Source organism: Propithecus coquereli, unplaced genomic scaffold (genome assembly GCF_000956105.1).
Source record: "Propithecus coquereli isolate 6110/MARCELLA unplaced genomic scaffold, Pcoq_1.0 Scaffold238, whole genome shotgun sequence".
NCBI lineage: Eukaryota > Metazoa > Chordata > Mammalia > Primates > Indriidae > Propithecus > Propithecus coquereli.
The window spans coordinates 1,677,148-1,696,004 of NW_012147930.1; the positions used below are offsets into that span (position 1 = coordinate 1,677,148).

At 43.6% G+C, this 18,857-nt stretch overlaps 1 protein-coding gene across 1 annotated transcript in view; it reads right to left on the minus strand.

The window, feature by feature from the left end:
* CSMD1 (CUB and Sushi multiple domains 1) overlaps nt 1-18,857 on the minus strand; it is a 1,519,798-nt gene that overhangs the window by 243,281 nt on the left and 1,257,660 nt on the right. Inside the window, 4 exon segments of the mRNA XM_012645868.1 lie at nt 1,672-1,860; nt 6,874-7,089; nt 8,364-8,480; nt 13,133-13,321. Coding sequence (XP_012501322.1) covers nt 1,672-1,860; nt 6,874-7,089; nt 8,364-8,480; nt 13,133-13,321 — 711 coding nt within the window.

The window sequence follows — 18,857 nt, forward strand, 5'->3', positions numbered from 1 at the left end:
AAAAAAAAAAAAGAGGGCAATAAATATTAACTGTTATTTTAAGTCTAGGTATTTACTATTTCCTATTTTACACAACAGAGTAAAAACCTGAATTAACAACAACTCGAGTATAAAGATAATGAATCTAGATAAAACAGAATAACGTCAAATGGAGTATTACAACCAACAGACCACTTAACGTTCCATATCTAGAATGACGCTTTGTTTTTAATGAGCTGGGATCTCAAACTAGCTCAGTTCAGAGTGTCTAACCTGGGGATAGATTCCAGGCAACTCGGGAACTCCTAAGATCGTCTATAACATAGTGTATCTTTTTATTTTTCCTCAGGTAATATTCAAAACTTGCATCCAATTCTCAAATAAAAATCATACTAAAACATGAGAACCACCATTTGAAGAGAAAACCAGGTTGTAGAAATACATCGACATGTGCTTTGGCAAGAGATAAAGATGATTTGGTTCATATTTACTTGTTTAATTTTTTTATAAGGAAGTCCCATCTGAGTATCTCTGGCTCATCAAAACCCCAAAAGACAGCATTATCTTTGGAATCACATAATATTCCTAAGTAATGCCAATAATTGAAGAGATTCCGTGTCATGGAAAATATCTAGCTATGCCAAATGAGCAGGTCAGTGTTTTAGACGGGTTAATCAATCTTATTTTCAGACCTTCCCTGCCTGCCTCTAGTCTGTCCAGAGGTACGATTGTGTGGAAGGTGTTACGGATTCCTCATGGATTCAGAAGGCTCAACACTGATGGGAACCGCGGTTAATCTTTAATCTCCCTTTTTTTCTTCACAATGACACTGGGCAGTTTTCTGTAACTTGAAAGAACAGTTTGTAACGCCCATGATCTGCTGAGTGGCGCGGCTGAGTGAAAGGCACGAGGCCTTCTCTCTGGGGCTGAGGACAGAGCTTCTGGCTGTGGGCAACGCATCCCGTTTAAGCGATGACGGTCCCTCTCCTCAACTCCTCATGGCGACACAGGCCCCAGACGGACAATACATCACGCGTCACTGAACGGCAGGCCAAGCACAGCATGGGAGCCCAGCACCTCATTGCAAAGTAGCGAGATAATACTTCCTGTTACTCTTTGCAATCACCTCTTGAATTCCTCAAGAACACACAGAAAAAAGCTAATTTAGCATTTAAATTGCTATTATGCCCACTTTTCAGGAGTATGCAATCAACTGACAAGAAAAACAAAACTGCTATTTTAAATTGTCACCATTGTTATACTGGGGGAGAGACTCAATGCTTTTCATCAATGTAATTGTCAGAGGTTTGTTATTACACCTTGGCTTCTAGCTTTTATTTTTCCTTTTGTTTCAGATTTCGTATATATATATGTATATATGTATACACACACACACATCTTTTATATATATATATATTTTCCCTTTCATAAATAGCCTTGATGCATGCTTTAGTTTCACTCTTCTTCAATCATAAAATTCCAGAGCCGAAAGGTCTTACTTTATAATGAGATCACTCAGGCCCAGAGTGGTTAAGCACTCCCCACCCATCCCCTGCTGGCTGAGTGGCCTGGGGGGCAGTCCCTGGACCCCCGCTCTCACGCTCTCCTTCCTCGTCAAGCCCCCACCTGCCTCCTGCCCAGGCCACACCCTGTCCCCATGGATGAATGAAATGAAAGCGTGTGACCACCTACCCACACACCTTGGCAGAGGTGCGCTCCACACACGGCGGCCCCCACCCAGGCAGGTAAGCTTGGTTGCACCTTCTAAGCGATACCCCGGGAAACAGGAAAACGTCAGAGAGTCTCCGACACCGAAGTGGAAACCGATTCTTCGGCTGAAGGCAGGGACTCCGGGATCATCACACGGCTCCAGGTCATATTCTGAGACGGGAAAAGACAGAGCAAATGGGTGGGGGTTTGGCATACATACTTGACAATTACTTAGCAAGAATAAAAAAGTGCTATTATTAAAAACTAATATATATGTATACATATTTCCCCAGACTTGGTTGTACGGTTGTGTCGATTGTCTTCCTCAGTACTATGTGCCCTTTTATGGCAAATCACAAAGGCTGTGGTATTTTTTAAAAAACAGACATATAAGAGTGATAGTTATGAGGGGCTGGGAATGGTGTCTGGGGAGAAGAGAGATTGGCTGGTGGGTACGAATGCCCAGCTGGATGGAGGAATAAGTTCCATTGTCCACGGCAGAGTGAGGTGAGTACAGTTAGCAATAATGTACTGTGTATTTTGAAACAGGAGAAGAGATGGGAAATGTTCTCAACACAAAGAAATGACAAATGTTTGAGGTAATGAAATCCTCATTCATCTCACTCAGCTTACTAGTCAACCTCGGAGGTACGGTCTTCATTCTGCTGCCCATTTGGGTAAGAAATCTACTCTGGATCTACGATATATTCAAACTAATCTGGCCAATCATGAAACATGGTTATTAATTTTACCTATTTTTATTTAGGTCATTAAATATGAAATGTTTGATTTTGAATCAAAAGTACAGTTTATCAGATCTCAAACAAGAAGCAGAACAATCAATCAAAGTATGCGCCTAAACTATCAACACAGTTTTGCCATCTTAACGGTAGCTTGTTTATGCTGTCAGCAAAGAAGCTGGGAGAGCAAGTGGTGATGAAATCGCAAAAGGTGTTTTCTACAGCTTGTTGAAAATTGAATATTTTCCTTGAAAGAAGTGGTCCAAAGCCTGGAAGGAGTGGGAGTCAGTTGGTGCAAGGTCTGGTGAATATGATGGATGACAGAGAGTTTCCAAGTCCAGCCTCTGTAGCTTGAGCGGCATTGTTTGTGAGACGTGTGATCAAGTGTTATCTTGCAAGAGGATTGGCCTGTCTTTATTGATCAATCTGGGCTGCTTAATCCCAAGCATCCTCGTCATTTTGTCCAGTTGGTTGCAGTAGACATCCACTGTAATCGACTGACCAGGTTTCATGAAGCTGTAAGTGGATAATACCAGTGCTGGACCATCAAACAGATTCCATTAGCTTTTTTGATGAATATTCAGTTTTGGACTGTGTTTCAGCACTTCGTCTTTATCCAACTACTGTGCTGAATGCTTGCAATTGTCAAAAATAATCCATCTTTCATCACACACAACAATATGGTGCAGAAAATGGTTTGTCTTTATGTCATGACAGCAAAGAAAGGTAAGCTTCAAGATGACTTCTCTTCTGATGATCGTTTAATTCATGTGGAACCCATCCATCTGGCTTCTTTACCTTGCCAGTTTGTTTCAGGTTGTCTGATATTGTTGGAACAGTAACGTCAAACCTTGCTGCTAATTCATGTGTAGGTTGAGATGGATTCGCTTCCACTACAGCTTTCAGCTCATCATCATCCATCTTGGTCTCAAGTCGCCCCATGTGGCTCATTTTCAAGATTCAAATCACCAGAACAGAACTTCTGAAACTATCCATGTACTGTGCGTTCATTAGCCACGTCCTTCCCAAACACTTTGTGGATATTTTGAGCTGTCTGCACTGCATTGGTTCCACGACGGAACTCATATTCGAAAATAACACAAATGTTTGACTCATCCATGGCTTCACAACAATTGCTCAAAAAAAAATTTGAAAGATAATCACATGACAAAATGTATTTGTAAGCCTGAGGATGTACCTTCGTGATATAAATAAAATGAGAAGTGTCAAAGTGAAATGTCAGATACATCAACTGTCAAACTTAGTACTTAAGGAAATCAGACATTTCATACATAATAACCTATAGAACCACCCAGAAAGAGAAAAAATATAAACAGTGTTATTTAATTAAACTCGACAAATATTTATTGAAAACCTTTTGTATATAAAACATAGTGATAGAATCTCTAGGAAATTCTAAAATAAAGATGTCATGACCCAGTAAAGTTTATCCTGCATCTTGCTGGTATCATTCTCCTTCTAAGGACACAGAGTATGCTCTCAACTCAAACCATATCTTTCCTATCATTTCTTTAAAAACAGTTGAAAACTCTTGCCAAACAGAACAATTTGATAGTCTTTTATGCTATACCTATTGTATTATATAAACAAACACCACAGTCTTAAAGGTTCTTTGCTTTTTGTATATTTGTATTCCACAGTTTCAATGATACCCTCTGAAAGATACCTCCAGTATAGGAAGCCCAATAAACACCATGAATGCCATTTGGATAAAGGACAGAGAAGCTGCCCGATGGGTAAATGTGTTTGTGTAATAAAGTTGATACTTATTTGGATAATTAAAAAAACAAACTCCATTGTAACATTGTCATTAGCAATTGTTTGCAGCCCAGTTTCAAGGCAAAATCCTTCCAAATAAAATTATTCCCCTAGCACATCTAAAGAACTTGTCTACTTTAAGTTGGCTTTGCAATCAAAGCCAATTTTTACAAAGCTATCCGTGCTTGTGCAGGACCTCATAGATGGAGCTGACTTCTTCTGCCAGCTTATGTATTATTTTCCACTGGTGATGCATAAATGAATCATTCTAAATATTGACAGACTGTTACCACTTTGGTTTTAACATCCGAAAATATTTTTAAACTGTTGCAAAGAGTTTCGAAAACCCCAATGAAGAGTGTCTTGTTGGTGGTGGTGCTTCCTTGCCTGTTCATGTAGAAGTTTATTAAACAGGAAGGCAGCTCGAGAGTTACATTGAAACTTTTGATAATTACTGTGGTCTGAATGTGTCACCCAAAATTCATGCGTTGGAAACTTGATCCCCAGTGTAGGGGTGCTGGGAGGTGGGGCCTTTTGGGGAGCGTTCAGGTCACGAGGGCTCCACCCTGGGGCACGGGTTAATGATACAATAAAAGGGTGTCTTCCCTTCTGCCCTGTGAGGGTGCAGCAAGAAGGCTCTCCCCTTCCCAACTCCCAGGACTGTAAGAAATAATATTCTGTTCCTTATAAATTACCCAGTTTCAGGTGTTTCGTTACAGCATCACAAAGACCGTGGTCGTCAGAAGGCTGGCTGTGCGTCCCGTGCTGAGAGCAGCAGAATGAGGAACAGGTGGGATGGAGTGAGCGGAACGTGCCCGGACTCACGAGAAACACCTGCGGACGGTTTCCACCCACTGCATCACTGCCGTCTTTGCTCTTCGCCGTGTTCCACGGAAGTTCATTTTGGATCACGATGAAAGCAAAAACAGAGGCGAGCAACACTCTCACAGTGATCCCAGTCGAGATGCGCCCAGGGGGAGTGTCCACAGAGAAGGATTTAGGTATTAGCGTTAGGGACATTTAAGCCTTTGATATATAAAGTGGCCAATTTCATGATTACTGCTGATCACAGCAAATCTCCAAGAAATCAAGTAGCGTGAGCCAGTCCTGAAAACACCATTTATGCAGTGAAATACCAAGAAAAACCAACAAAGTCAGGGTACAGTAAATGGCAACTAGGCAGAATTAGAAGGAGTATGAAACAGTTCAGAAGATCGTAAACTCTCTAAGGAAGGTTTTTTCTATAAGATAACATTTCATTTTATATAATTTAATGATCATGCAGTCGTTAGTAAGCAATTATTAAATTCCTACTGAAGTTCACTATTGAACAACACGGGTCTAACTGCTTGGATCCACTTATACACAGATTTTTTCCCCAAAAAACATATTAGAAAATGTTTTTTGCAATTTGTGACAATTTAAAAAAAACACACATAGTCTAAAAGTATTAAAAAATTGAGAAAAAGCTAGGGTGTCATGAATGCATAAAATATATTTAGGTATTAGTCTAGGCTATTAGCAGGTCAGTTTGGGGGGAGTCAAAAATTATACTCAGATTTTCCATTGCCCAAGGGTCAGCGCCCAACCCCCACACTGTTCAAGGCTCAAGTGCACGTGTAAGATGGAGGAACAGAGCTAAGGTTCGTACGAGGTGGAGCAAACGGAAACCCTTCTATCACGATTTTTTAGCTTCAGTACCAGAGATGATAAATACTCAAATACGGCAACAAATAATCTCATAAGTGGCATCAACAGTCATTACGAGATCTTATAAACAGAAGAAATCACATGCGATTTCGGTGCTCAGTGACCATTTCATGAAAATTACATTAGATTTGGGAGGGGGGAAAACACTTTTTTTTTCAAAGCTTCATCTATACAAGTGCAAATTAATATAATTATTTAAACCCATAATAATTGTAGAGCAGCAGTTCCCTTTGTGTTGCTGGGGGGTGGCAGAGAATGTCGACACTGTGGGAATTTAGGGGTCCTAACCACCACACGTTCACTGAATATTGTGTTTATGAGACCAAATTCCTCCTGCACAGGCTGCACCAGTTTTTAAGTGTGTGTAACTTTTTTCTCATCTGTAAAAAATATTAATAGCTATGTCATAGAACTATATAATCAATCTAACCCATACAAAAGTCTGATGCAACATAACCCTATGCAAATATTATCTATGTGATTAAAGATAAAAATTGTCAGTGTATGAATATATTAAAACAAACTAAAAGCTCATCCTTGATTGCGTGTGTCCACGTGCTTTGCTCATCCCGAGTCGTTCTCAGTACACATATTGGCGTCTCCTGGAGGGCAGGAACCAACACGGTCAGACGACAGCTAATCCTGGGTCTGCTTCCCAACAAGGAACGTTTCCCCCGAGATTTTGGTAGAATTGGTGACAAGAAATGGGTGAGAAAAGCTTCTCAAAAGACAGAGATATTTACATTTTTTCAAAGATGAGAACTTGCGAAGTATATACAGCAAAGCGGCATTTTCTGGATGCTACGCCGATGTCCTCACACCCTGCATCACGGGGGCGTAGGACTGGGCCCCCAGGGGTTGGAAACACGCCTGTAATCACACTCACACTCACACTCAGAGAAACCGATGCAGTGTTGTTGCCTGAGGAGGGAAACAGCAAAAAAGACTGCCATACCTGAAAACGTGATGTTGAAGCCCTCGTAGGAAATGGAGAAGTCCGATATAAATCGAAGCTGGGCAGTGAAGTTCCCAAACAAGCCCGCCTTGATCGTGTGAGGCAGCACCGACCCCGTGAGCCTGGCAACCGGCTCGGAAAAGCTGCCGTCCTCGGTGATCAGCAAATAGTCATGGGAGCTCTCCAGGTGGAAAGTGTGGAAGATCATCTGAACTCCTGGGAAACGCGGTGGGGGTGGGGGAGAGACAGAGACAGACAGAGCAAGGAGCAGAGACAGAGATGGTGATAGACATAGAGACAGAGACAGAGAGATGAGAGAGACAGAGATGGGGAGAGAGAGGTCAGTAGAATTAATAGTTGCTGAAAAATACTTTCTTCTGGGCTTAGAGACCTCAAAGTCTTGAATCGAAATATTAAACAATTATCTTACTATTTAAATCCAACTTTGAAGTTTAAGAGGAAAACGGGCAGGTGATCTTCATTAGGGAGTCTACATAACTGAGGGAAACCTTCCTTGAGGTTGTGGTTTGATTTGCTCCTAGTGCCTGTGTCCTCCTAGTAACATACGAAGTATTATTTCTGGATTTCTATAGTGAAGTGAATAAAATTAACTACGAATAGGTCACTTTTAATAAAAATGCATATTTTTATGATGACAAAATCCTGGTCATTCATAATCTGTTCTTTATCCTTAATTTCTTTCCCTCAGGGCTAAGTTCTTCTTTAAAATGTATCCGCGGTTGCACAGTGTAACACAGTATATATAATAAAATGTAACAGTATATATAATAAAATGTCAACTTAGCATCAGGTTGAGTTCAAATCTGTGTAGAAAGACGAAGTCTCCATACTATTTATGTGATCAAAATTCCAAATACACTCTTAAAAAAATGACAAGTTTAGTCACAGAAAAAAGATTCAGGGTACAGTCCTAAACCCAACATTTATAATCTGCATTTCCTGCACAAAACGCAAATTTTTCTGGTTTTTACTATACTTGTCTGTAAAATGAGGAGTATGATATCTATTCTATAAGGCATCTCTTTGTTACATGAAGATAAATGATTTATTATGTGTGACAATACCGGGTAAACTTAAAACATAAGGTAGGCACAAAAACTATCCCAGATTTAACATGGAAATTAGATGTTTAGATACTTGCTTTTTGTTATTTAATCCATATTCACATTTTATTTAATTGATTCCTTTATTCCTTTTCACTATACTTAATTTTCAAGCTATGCTCACGTGCATATATCCACGTTACCTGATAAATACAGAGCAAATCAGGAATATATGTTGGCTTGTAGCAGCAAACATTAAAGACCATTTTCTTCCAAAGTATTTTTAAAATTAAAAATCAACAGTTTGAAATGTATGTGAGAAAATTAGTTATCTTATTTGTTCACACAGTAATATGTTTTTCTTTGCCCCTGCGTTTTTGTCTCATTTACTGTTCTGTATATTTGAGACCCATCACATGTTCTTACCTTTTCCATGAGACACTTCAATGGTCCACGTACAGTTTAGAGAGTTTGGGTAAAAATCCGGAAACCCAGGAGAAAGGACTGTTCCACTCTTCCCGTGGATGTAGCCTCCACACAGGGCTTAAAATGACAAAGGGAGATTATAGATGAGATTCACAACAATTGCTAGACCACAACGACTGCTAGAACAAAACACTTTTCAAATGACGTGGAATTTACACGAGGACGAAAAAAAGATCCAATGTCATGTCCGTGAAGAACCAAGCAAAACCTAAACTTCAAATAACTTGCAATTATGACGTGCCAGTTCGTGTGCAGTGTCCTAGCCAGTGCAAAAGCTCGAGAACGCGACAGAACAAGGCAGAGCAGGTGCACGAGGACGCCTGGTGACCAGCAGGCGAGACTGCGGGACTGGCCGGGTTTGCGCCCTCTAGCGCTGCGGGTCTTCTTCACAGCACTTCGGGGAGTTTAAATCACCTGCAACAAAACGTGTCCTGCTCAACATGGACTCAGAGACGCAGTTTTGAGGGAATGAAAAGAAAGTTATATGTAATAATTTCAATGGGAAAGTGGCAACTATTAGAACGTCAGCACGATATGGGAGTTTAAGTTCACAGACTCACGAATTCAAACGTCAGCCCCGCTACTCGCTAGCTCTGTGATCTTTGGTAAGTCATTTGTCTTCACTCCTTCCTATCTGTCTCATCCTGAAAGTGGAAATAGCGATAACGCTCAGCTCATGGACAGGTGTTTGCAGTGGTTGCCATGGTAGAGCACACTTTACAGTGTCTAACTGATATTTAGTATTCAGAACATTAGCTGCTGATAGCTGTTCACGGGAATCTGAACTTTAAATGATGTCAATAATCTAACAATTTGAATAAACTCGATATTGTCTACTTTTACCAACATCAAGAGGGGGATATCGGCACGTTCTCACCAATGTTTTTCTTTTATGACACATCTTCAGACTTGTCGAGCTTTCACCGGAATGGAAGGACTGTGCCAAGACAGAATCAACGAAGGTAGCAGAGTCCACAGAGCAGGGGCAGGAGAGGGGACAGTCGTTCACGTTCTGCAAACAAACAGCTGCACGTCTCAGTAAGTCGCAAATGCGCTGGGTCTCCACAAACACCCCACCTTGGCTGTGAGGTCCCTGTGTGGCCCCAGCACAGAGCCTGGAACCCAGCTGCCTGCCCTCACTGTGACAGCCACTTCCTGTGTCATCTAGGCTGGGCTAGGGGTGCCCAGATGGCTGGCAAGACGTTATTTCTGGGTGTGTCTGTGAGGGTGTCCCTGGAAGAGATGGGTATTTGAATCCGTGTTCTTCACTTGGAGAAGAAGATCCGCCTTCGCCAGTGTGGACAGGCGTCATCCAATCCATCGAAGGCCTGGGTAGAGCAACCAGGCAAGAAGGACGAATTTTCTCTCTTCCTGAGCTGGAGTGTCCACCTTCTCCCCCCTCAGGCATCGGAGATCCTGGGTCTTGGGGCTTCAGACTTCAGAGCTTACGCTAGCAGCTCCCCGGGTTCTCAGGCCTTCGACCTTGGACTTAATTTCACCACTGGGTTTTCTGTGTCTCCAGCCTCCAGACAGCAGATCCTGGGATTCCTCTCAGCCTCTGTGATCGGTGAGCACATCCGCATTACAAATCTCCTCGATTAGATACTTACATCCTGTTTGTTCTGCTTCTCTGGGGAACCCTGGCCAATACACCCACTTACTAGCCGGTGACACTGAGCAAGTTCCTCTACCCCGCCGTGTGTCCATGTCCTCGTAAGTAAACAGGGGCAATAATCATATCTGACACCCTGGGTGCTAGAATGAAATAAGGTAACACACGGAGAGCTTAACACAGCGTCTCACCAGCAAAACATCTCTCTGTCAGTATCACACTTTACTATGGATGTGACAGGATTCCCTTGTTCTCCTTTTAAATATGTCCCCATTTTTGGCACGGATGGGTTTACACTTCCTTTCCTGAACTAGATAAGATTATCCATCATGAAACAATTGATGCCTGGAATAACTTTTTCCTAATAATATGAGCATTCCGATGTATGTTTTTAAGAGCTGCTTCCACGAATAATATTTGCAAAAGAATTGGGTGATTTATGAAAGACGTGATATGTGTCACTGTGTTACTAATCAAGTAGCTTAAGGGAACAGATCATCTCTTTTAATATGCAAACCACACGGGAAGGGCTACACAAAAACCAGCAAAACAGAAACTTTCTACAATGAGTTCTAGGGTATTTTAATACTTTCTCATCAGATATTTGCATTTTCAAAGTGCATTGACCCTATATTTCACTATGAAAGAGGTGACATTAAATATCACCTGAAGTTAATTCATTCATTTAAGAGTTGTCAGCACCTGCTACTGACCAGGCCCTGTCCTCAGCCTCAGGGAAGATGATAATAAACAAAAGAGGTAAAAATCTCTGTCCTCATAGAATATACTTTCTACTCGGAAGAGGCAGAATAAAACCGGAAACAGTAAAAGGCAGACGATGGGCCATGTGGGAAGATGACTCCTGACTGTGAAGGAGACTAAGAAGGAGGGGGAGGGTAGGGTGAGGCTGGCAGGTGGCCGGGGGTCCGTGCACAGACAGTGCTCTGCGAGGACTGGAGGGACATGAGGGAGCTACGGAGTGTCTGGGCAGGAGCTCGGGGAGAGAGGAAACAGTGAGGACAGAGGCTCGGGCTAGCGTGGGCCTGCCCGGGTGGGGACAGAAAGGAGCCAGCCTGGGCGGGGGGCGAGGACGAGAGGGGGAGAGTGAGGAGGGGTGAGGCTCAGAGTGTCTGCAGCGGCCGTGCAGGCATCGGAGGGCTTTGGCATTTCTCTCAGGGGGACGAAGGCCACGGGAGGCCCTGCCTAGAGAACGCCACCATGCAACGTGGTTTCAACCTGCCCACGAGGCTGCTCTGGGAATACACGATGGCAGGGAGGCAGCCGTCAGGACACTGGACCAGGACATTAGCAGCCGGCGGTGAGACGTGGGCCAAGCCCGGCTGTATTTTGCAGATGGAGCCAGAGGGACTTTCTTATGCATGGGACGTGGGCATTATGACAAATGCCCACGTGATTGTGCGGTTATAAGCCTGAGTGTGAAATACCGTAAAGCAAGCAGGACGCTGGGAGAAGCAGGTTTTGAGAGGAACCCGGGGTTCAGCCTTGGATGCGGGAAGCCCGACACCTGCTGGACAACCAGGTAGAACGGCTGACACTGCACCGGGACGTGCGAGGCTGGATTCCGGGAGACGTCTGACCAGGGGAGAGAGAGGAGAGCCCACCTAGATGAGGTCACCAGTGCGGCAGATGCAGGCGCAGATACAAAGACTAAGACCAAGGATACTTCAGCGTTGGCAGCTCGGGGGGAAGGAAGCTTCCACCAAGGAAACGGAAACAGAGAAGCCAGCGTAGTAGGAAGAAAACCAGTGGAGCACGGAGTCCTGAACGCAGAAGCTATACATTGGTGACTGATCATGTGTCTATCATTGGATTTGTGTAAATTAGCACACGAACTTACCAATTTTTTATGAAAGAAGCGAGACCATATCGGAAAGAAAGGAAGGAAGGGAGGGAGGGAAAGAAAGAGAAGAAAGTAACAGTAAGATCTGCACCTAGTGGGCCCACAGCTGTGGCTCGTGGCAGGTCGCGCCTCTCCTGTGCCTGTGTACCTGCGGCCCGGTAGACGCAGATCTTGTCTCCCGCCTGGTGGCCCGGAGCCCAGCATCCGCTGGGCCTGTGTACCTCCATACTTGCTGAGATAGCCTCAGGCCACTTGTGCTGTCCACCTGCACTTTGCGGTTTCTCCCCAAAGCACCATTTTTGTTTGGGTTAATACTTTGGTGACAAAGGTCAAAGAGTTTGAGTGGTTTTTGGCTAAGTATAATTGTCCCATAAACCCTGGTATTTTGGGTGCATGATTTTAAAGAAGCCAAGGTGTTTAATGAACGCATACATTATGTTTGAAAAGAAAGGCCCATTGTCTATAAAAAGTGAAATGTAAATAATATATATATTGTTTTTCCATAGAAACAATGTTATAATGGGGTTACATTCATGTCCAAACACAAAAGGCCTCACTTTTTTTCTGCAAATGATCACAAGTAGCATATTTACCTAAACTTTAACATAGCTATACACCGTATAGTATAAAGTTGAGCAACAGAGTATCGCACAGCAGTCAACAATGTTACTTGTTTTAGAAATTTCTAAGAGCAGACCTGTGCAGGGCAAGGGGAGTGGCTGTTATTGAAAAGAGCCACCGATGCTTCCTGCGAGCTCGTGGTCTCAGGACAGATGCCCCGAGGGGACGGCTGTCCCAGAGACTCAGGCAGGGGCACTAGGACAAGCTGTGTGGACCCAGACGCAGTTCTGTGCTTGGACCTGGGTCAGGGTAAACCAGGTCTGACAGCCGAGGCTGCGGACGGTGGCTGTGCTGTCCCACATGCCAGGTGCAGTAAACGCCCTCTTTAAAAACTGTGTGTGGAACTGAGCTCTGTAAGTTCGATTATTTGGGGATAAAGTTGAAGGACAGCCCATAATTTTTCATTGTTTATTTCCAAGCAGGTGTTCTACCTAGTAGAGAGAATTTGATGGGTAAACTTGCAGTGTTCAACAGCAATGGCATTGTTAAGGCGGACCACTTTTCAAGGCGAAATCACACTTCAGTCGTATTTTTCCACCCCGTAAAATACTCGCGTCGCCCACACTCTAGGGATTCATTTGCGCCCCGGAGTTCTGATGAGGGAGCCCCACCTACCGTCGCAGCTGGGCAAGGCGTGGTTCCACTGATGGTTTTGCTCACAGAGAAGGGGCTCGTTGTCGCTCAGGGTGTACCCTGGGTCGCAGCTGAATGTCACTGTGGACCTGACGCCGAAGTTGCTACCATGGCGATGGCCATTCACAGGGATGCCGGGATCGAGGCAGGAGTCGGACTCCAGAGTCACACCTGGGTGCACAGAGAAAACGCGTCACGGGGAGACCTTGCTGGTTTATTGAAAAGAAAACATGTTCGTGCCGTATGCTGGGTAGTATTCCCAGGCACGATCAGACGTGGAAAATTATTCAGGTGAACCCAACAATCCGTTCATGTAGAAACGAACGCATCTTCAAATATTCGACCCTGTCTTTCAAATTAGATTCATATTGTCACACTATTTTCCAGATGGTATCTAAGTAGTACGACCTTGAAAAATCCATCAACCTCTCTGAATTTTACTTTTCTTCTTGGAAATAAATGAACTGTACTAAATGAAGTCTAAGTTTTTACTGCTTTCTATCATATATGCACATATACATATATGTACACACACATATACATTACACATAATGTTTTAGTTAGATTTTGGCAATTATACTTTAAATTTCTCATATGTGCAAACACACAATAACACATACATACACACAGATAAAGTGCAATTTAAAGTGCATTAGAGTTGGTTTTAAAAAAACTGCATTCCATAAATCCATATAATATTCAAATTTGCACTTAAGTCAGCCACTGTCAAGGTGGCTACAAGTAGCCTATGCTAAAAGAGGTGAAAACATAAAGTGCTGTGTAAAGTTAAGTAATTGTGATTACGTCATTAGAGAGTTTCTTTACTCTGTGTCTCACATTAACATTTTTCTTTCTTTCTAGAATAATACATAGTTTTAAAGGCAAGGAAAAATGAGAATAAGGGTAGAGAACATCATTGCAAGGTTTGCACATGCAAAGAAACAAAGAAGACCTTCCTATTGCTGTATATTACTCTCTCAGCATGGGTCGGAGCATTGGAGTAATGATCTGAACTATTAACCAAAAATCGTAGAATATTTCCAATATACAGTCTGGTTAGTCTCCAAAAGTGATCTTTGGAATACTGTTTCTAGTCATTACATTTATTTTACCAAAGTTTGAGTGAAGTAATTTATGAATATATCTCCCTTCATTAAGTCAGATACATGAAATATAAATGAGGGGTGACTTTTTAAATAATAATAAATAATAGGTGATACTACTTCTTTATCATCATAGTAAATCGGCTCAAAACATACATGGGACATATCCAGGACAGCTAAGCCACAACACAAAAATGTCTAGTAAGGAACATGGTCTTCATACAGCGCCCGAGCTCCCGGGAGTTAACCTCTAACCCCCTGGAATTTCCCAAGTGTTAGGAGTGGCCCCTTGGGCAATGTGAACTTAGTCCAACCCACAGGGAGGGGCAGCTGGAGACTGAGTTGAACCATGTGGGCAATAACTCAGTCAATCACGCCTAGGTAATGAAATCCCAATAAAACTCCAGACACGGGGGCTTGGGGGAGCTTCCCTACTTGGCCGTGCGCTGCGCCATCAGCCATGCACCACGGCCGGGAGCGGGGAGCGCCGTCCAGGACTCCGAGGAAAGAGGATGCCTGGACACTCCGAGTTATGACGTTCTCCTGGACCCACTCTCTGTGTCTCTCTCTTTGGTGGGATCTAATTTATATCCTTTCCCTGCAGTAAACACAGCCGTGATTATCGTAGCTTTTAGTGAGTTCTTTGGGTCCTTCCAGCAAGTTATCAACCTCAAGTGTCACCTTGGGAACCCCTCGAACTTGCTGTTATTTTCAGAATTGGCAGAATGTGCAAACTTTGCAGGTCTGTGCCCTTAACCCCACCGCTGGTTAACGCTGGGTAAAAAACAACAAGGGCTGTGTCAGCGAAGTTTACCATAATGAAGAGAAAAAGAAGCAAAGTGAAAAAAATACATAGCATTATTTTTCTAAAGAATTCTTTTATTAAACAATCATTCTAACTAATTTCCTGAAAACTAACACAAATCTATCACCCTAAACAACAGGATGTAACAGTCATAGCTTTTGTGATTCGCGGCAGCAAGCGCATCCTTCCTCCCCTGCGTGAGGCTCTAGTCTTCCAGAGGCAACGTGGGCATCATCCGGACAGAAATCTGTCACCTCCCTACTCCCTTCTCTCTCTCTCTCTGTTTAATTTTCATTCCCTCTCTCTGTCTCTCTGTATCTGTGTCTCCCCCTTCACACGCACGCAGTCACTTTCTAAGGCAGCTTTTACGACATCTTTCACAGCACTCTACAGATTGATGTATCCCACGCCCTGCATGCCCTGCAGACAGACGGTTCTGTAACATCAACATCGAAACAAGAATTCCCTCATAATAATAAGTCTGCTGAAGATATGGATTAGCCTCTCAGCTTCCGAAAAAAAAAAGCCAGTTAACTAAATCTATCCATTTCTTTCATAAGTTTTCCATGATCACTAACCACCACTGCAGTGAATAACGATAATAGGAATTGTTATTTTAGTTGATGTGAGAATAACGTATGAATGAATAGTTCTTATAATGAAATTTATAAATTGTAATCAAAACTTTTCCCAGGGAAAAGAGAAAATTTATAGAGAAAAGAGAAAAAATATATTAGAGGAAATCAAAGCATAGAACTTCAAATGTAGAATTATTTACATATAAAACTAAATAACTGCTAATGTCATAACTGATGCTTACTAGCAACGCTATTGCATAATTTATTCATTGATTGGTTTGTAAAGCATAAAGGGCAGCCACGTTGAGTGGTGACATGTGCAGACATTGTGCCCCTTTGCGTGACAAGTTGTTTGAGTGGAGAATGCGGGAGGGGCGAACTGTTGAGGGGTAGGTGACGTTATTAAATTTGAGGGATGAGCAGTTCACCTGAAACAAGCCAGGGACAGGAATCCCCAAACGAGGCGAGGTGGGAAGGAACAGGAGGAGTTTCACAGCAGGCGGCGCCCTCCAACACAACGAGACCTTTACGATAAACTAAAGCCAGTCTGTGAGGACAGGCGGCCGATGCACTTTGATGAAAAGGCGCAACCGTGCTTTTCCGAGTGTTGTTTAGTGTGTTTTCTTTCCCTGCCGTCTCCAGCCCGACAGCACAAGAGGAACAGGGATCCATGGATTTTATTAAACTGTGGCTCCATGCAGACTCTATTCCAACTCTCTCTTACTTCAAAGTTAAAGCAGCTGTGAATTTTTGGCACAAGTGGGTATAAATACAGCACTTCTTCTCATGTGGCCTTTGTAAAATAAATGTCTGAATAAATTTGTTATTTAATGAACAGGGGAAGTTGGGAACTTTGGAAATAATCCACAAGTGGCTTATATTAATGCACATTTGGTATAAGCAGGGCTCTCAGCTGTCAATCTTTATAAGAATTCTCGTCCAAGGAAGAAATGAGTATTTGCCGAGAGCCTTTTACATACCAGGTTTAGAGCTGTCACCTTTCACAGCCTCCTAACCATTTAGAAATAGAAGTTTGCAAGCCTCCTTCTACACATGAGGCAAGAGGCCAGGAAATTAAGCAAACTGGTCATGATAATCTCTTCCCTGTCTCTCTTTCTTATGTGTGATGTGCATGTCTGCACATGGGTACTAGCATGTGATTAGAGCGTGTGCGTGTTGTATCAAATCGTCTCGCATCCATTACCATGATGTCTTGAAATACTCCTTTTTGGGTCATAAAAAAAGGTCACTGAATCTCAAAAAACAAATCTCTGTGTGTGTGTGCATGTGTGCGTGTGTGTGTGTACACTACAAAATATACTCCTTTACTTATCACAATGTTTTTGGAAAATAACACAATATATGAATTGCATAGTAGGACGGATACAGTAACATGCAGCAAATCTTTTTTATTTCTTCAAATATCATTAAAAAGATACTTTTGAAAGAAACTATTTCCAAGAAATGCTCTGAAATTAAATGGAAAACCTCCATACACTTGAGGTTTATTTTCCATTTATTTTGTAATTCTTTATAAAATCATTTTTAAAGTGGGGATCTGAAGACTAATGCACAGAGCAGACGCGCGTTCCGGGGGACGACGCCATGACCCTTAGGCAGAGAAGCGGCTCCCCGTTCCCCGTGACTAACACAGAACTATGGGCACGACCTGCTGCCGGACTCGAGTTCACGAGAGCCCTGATTCGCAGGACTGAGCACACAGAGCAGAGCTACAGCTCCAGGTATGCTTTTCGGAAATCCTTGGACTTCAACCCTTCCGCGTGGGATTCAGAAAGACCTTGTGCCATGCACGCTGCTCTCTGTCGCGCAGGCTGCTCACGGTCGCGCACGCTGCTCTCTGTCACGCAGGCTGCTCACGGTCGTGCAGGCTGCTCACGGTCGCGCAGGCTGCCCCAGGCACAACCGCAGGACAAGTCAGCCGTGCGTCTGGGAGGCTGTGATCTCGGCAGCCTTGTGTCTGTGGGGCCGATTGCCACGGACCTCTTTGTGCGCGAAGACGGGTCATTAATAATTTTGTGAAGCAAGGGAGGTTTATGGTGTCAACCATTTGTGACGAAAGACAGAGGAGAGAAGAGCGATGTTGTCATTTTCTAATGGCACAAAGAATTTCACATAGTCAATCTCGGGTCGTGGCAACCCATTTTTTAAGAGCGGGTTGGATGAGCGAGTGTAATTATTTTCTAGCTCCTGCATCTTGGCTTCCAGAGGTGTTTCCTCATCCGGTGCCAGACACGGTCGACTTTGTAACAGGGCTGGCAGTGCCCGTCCCTCGCAGCCGTGCATCCCGCCTCTGTGGCCACCGTCCCTGCGGAGCTGACCCGTTCCTTTGTCCTTGCACGGCCTCTGCAGCCCTCTGGCCCCTTCCCCGCACCTGCCTGCAGGTTCTCTCTCTGCCTGGAGCCCAGGATGGGCCCCCGCCCTCCAGCTCCCCTTGAGGACTTGATTAAAAGTGCAGATTTCGGGCCTTCAGCACCGGCTTACTGAGTCACAGCATCTAGACTCTGGGCTTCGCACTCCACCACTGACTGAGATCCTCAGGGGTGTATTAGTGCACAGCGGTGTTTGAGGAAAACTGCTCCTTCAGCACGCCTTGTAAACTGGGATGGCGTCTGCATCGGTTATGGGGCTCTCTGAAAGTACTTAGGTCTCTAAACCACCCACAGAAATAGCAGCCAGAACATCTGTGCCGGCCCTCAGGCCTCTGTCTTGTTTTAAAGCCCCGCAGGTAACTGTTAGGTACAGCTCCGGCTGTTGAGCTCTGTTTTAAAACTCCCAGGTCGTTCCTGACTTATCTATTTTATTTACTTTTTTTAAAAAGCCATATCCTGTGTCTCATTTGCTTCTTGCATTTCCTTATTTCCCTTCAAATACATAACAATCAATCCATCAATAAGAGGTGATCACAAGGCAAGGTTCAGTGCGGCATCCTTCTAAGGTTATATTTTTTCAACGTAGTTTCAATGCTTTAACCCAGAGGAAGACCCCGGAAAAGTGTGGAGGCCTCTGGAAGGATCATGAGAAGTTCACAGCATGAAAGTCTGGATGCGTATTTAGACCCGTCCTTTCTAAGTCAGAGCACTAGGACGCTGGGCACGGGAGACTCCTTCCCACCTGTCTTCACCCACCAGGTGAGGCCTCGCCTTCGCCTGCAGCTACAGGGCTGCCTCCCGGACTCTCCAACAGAGCAGGAAGGAGAAGGA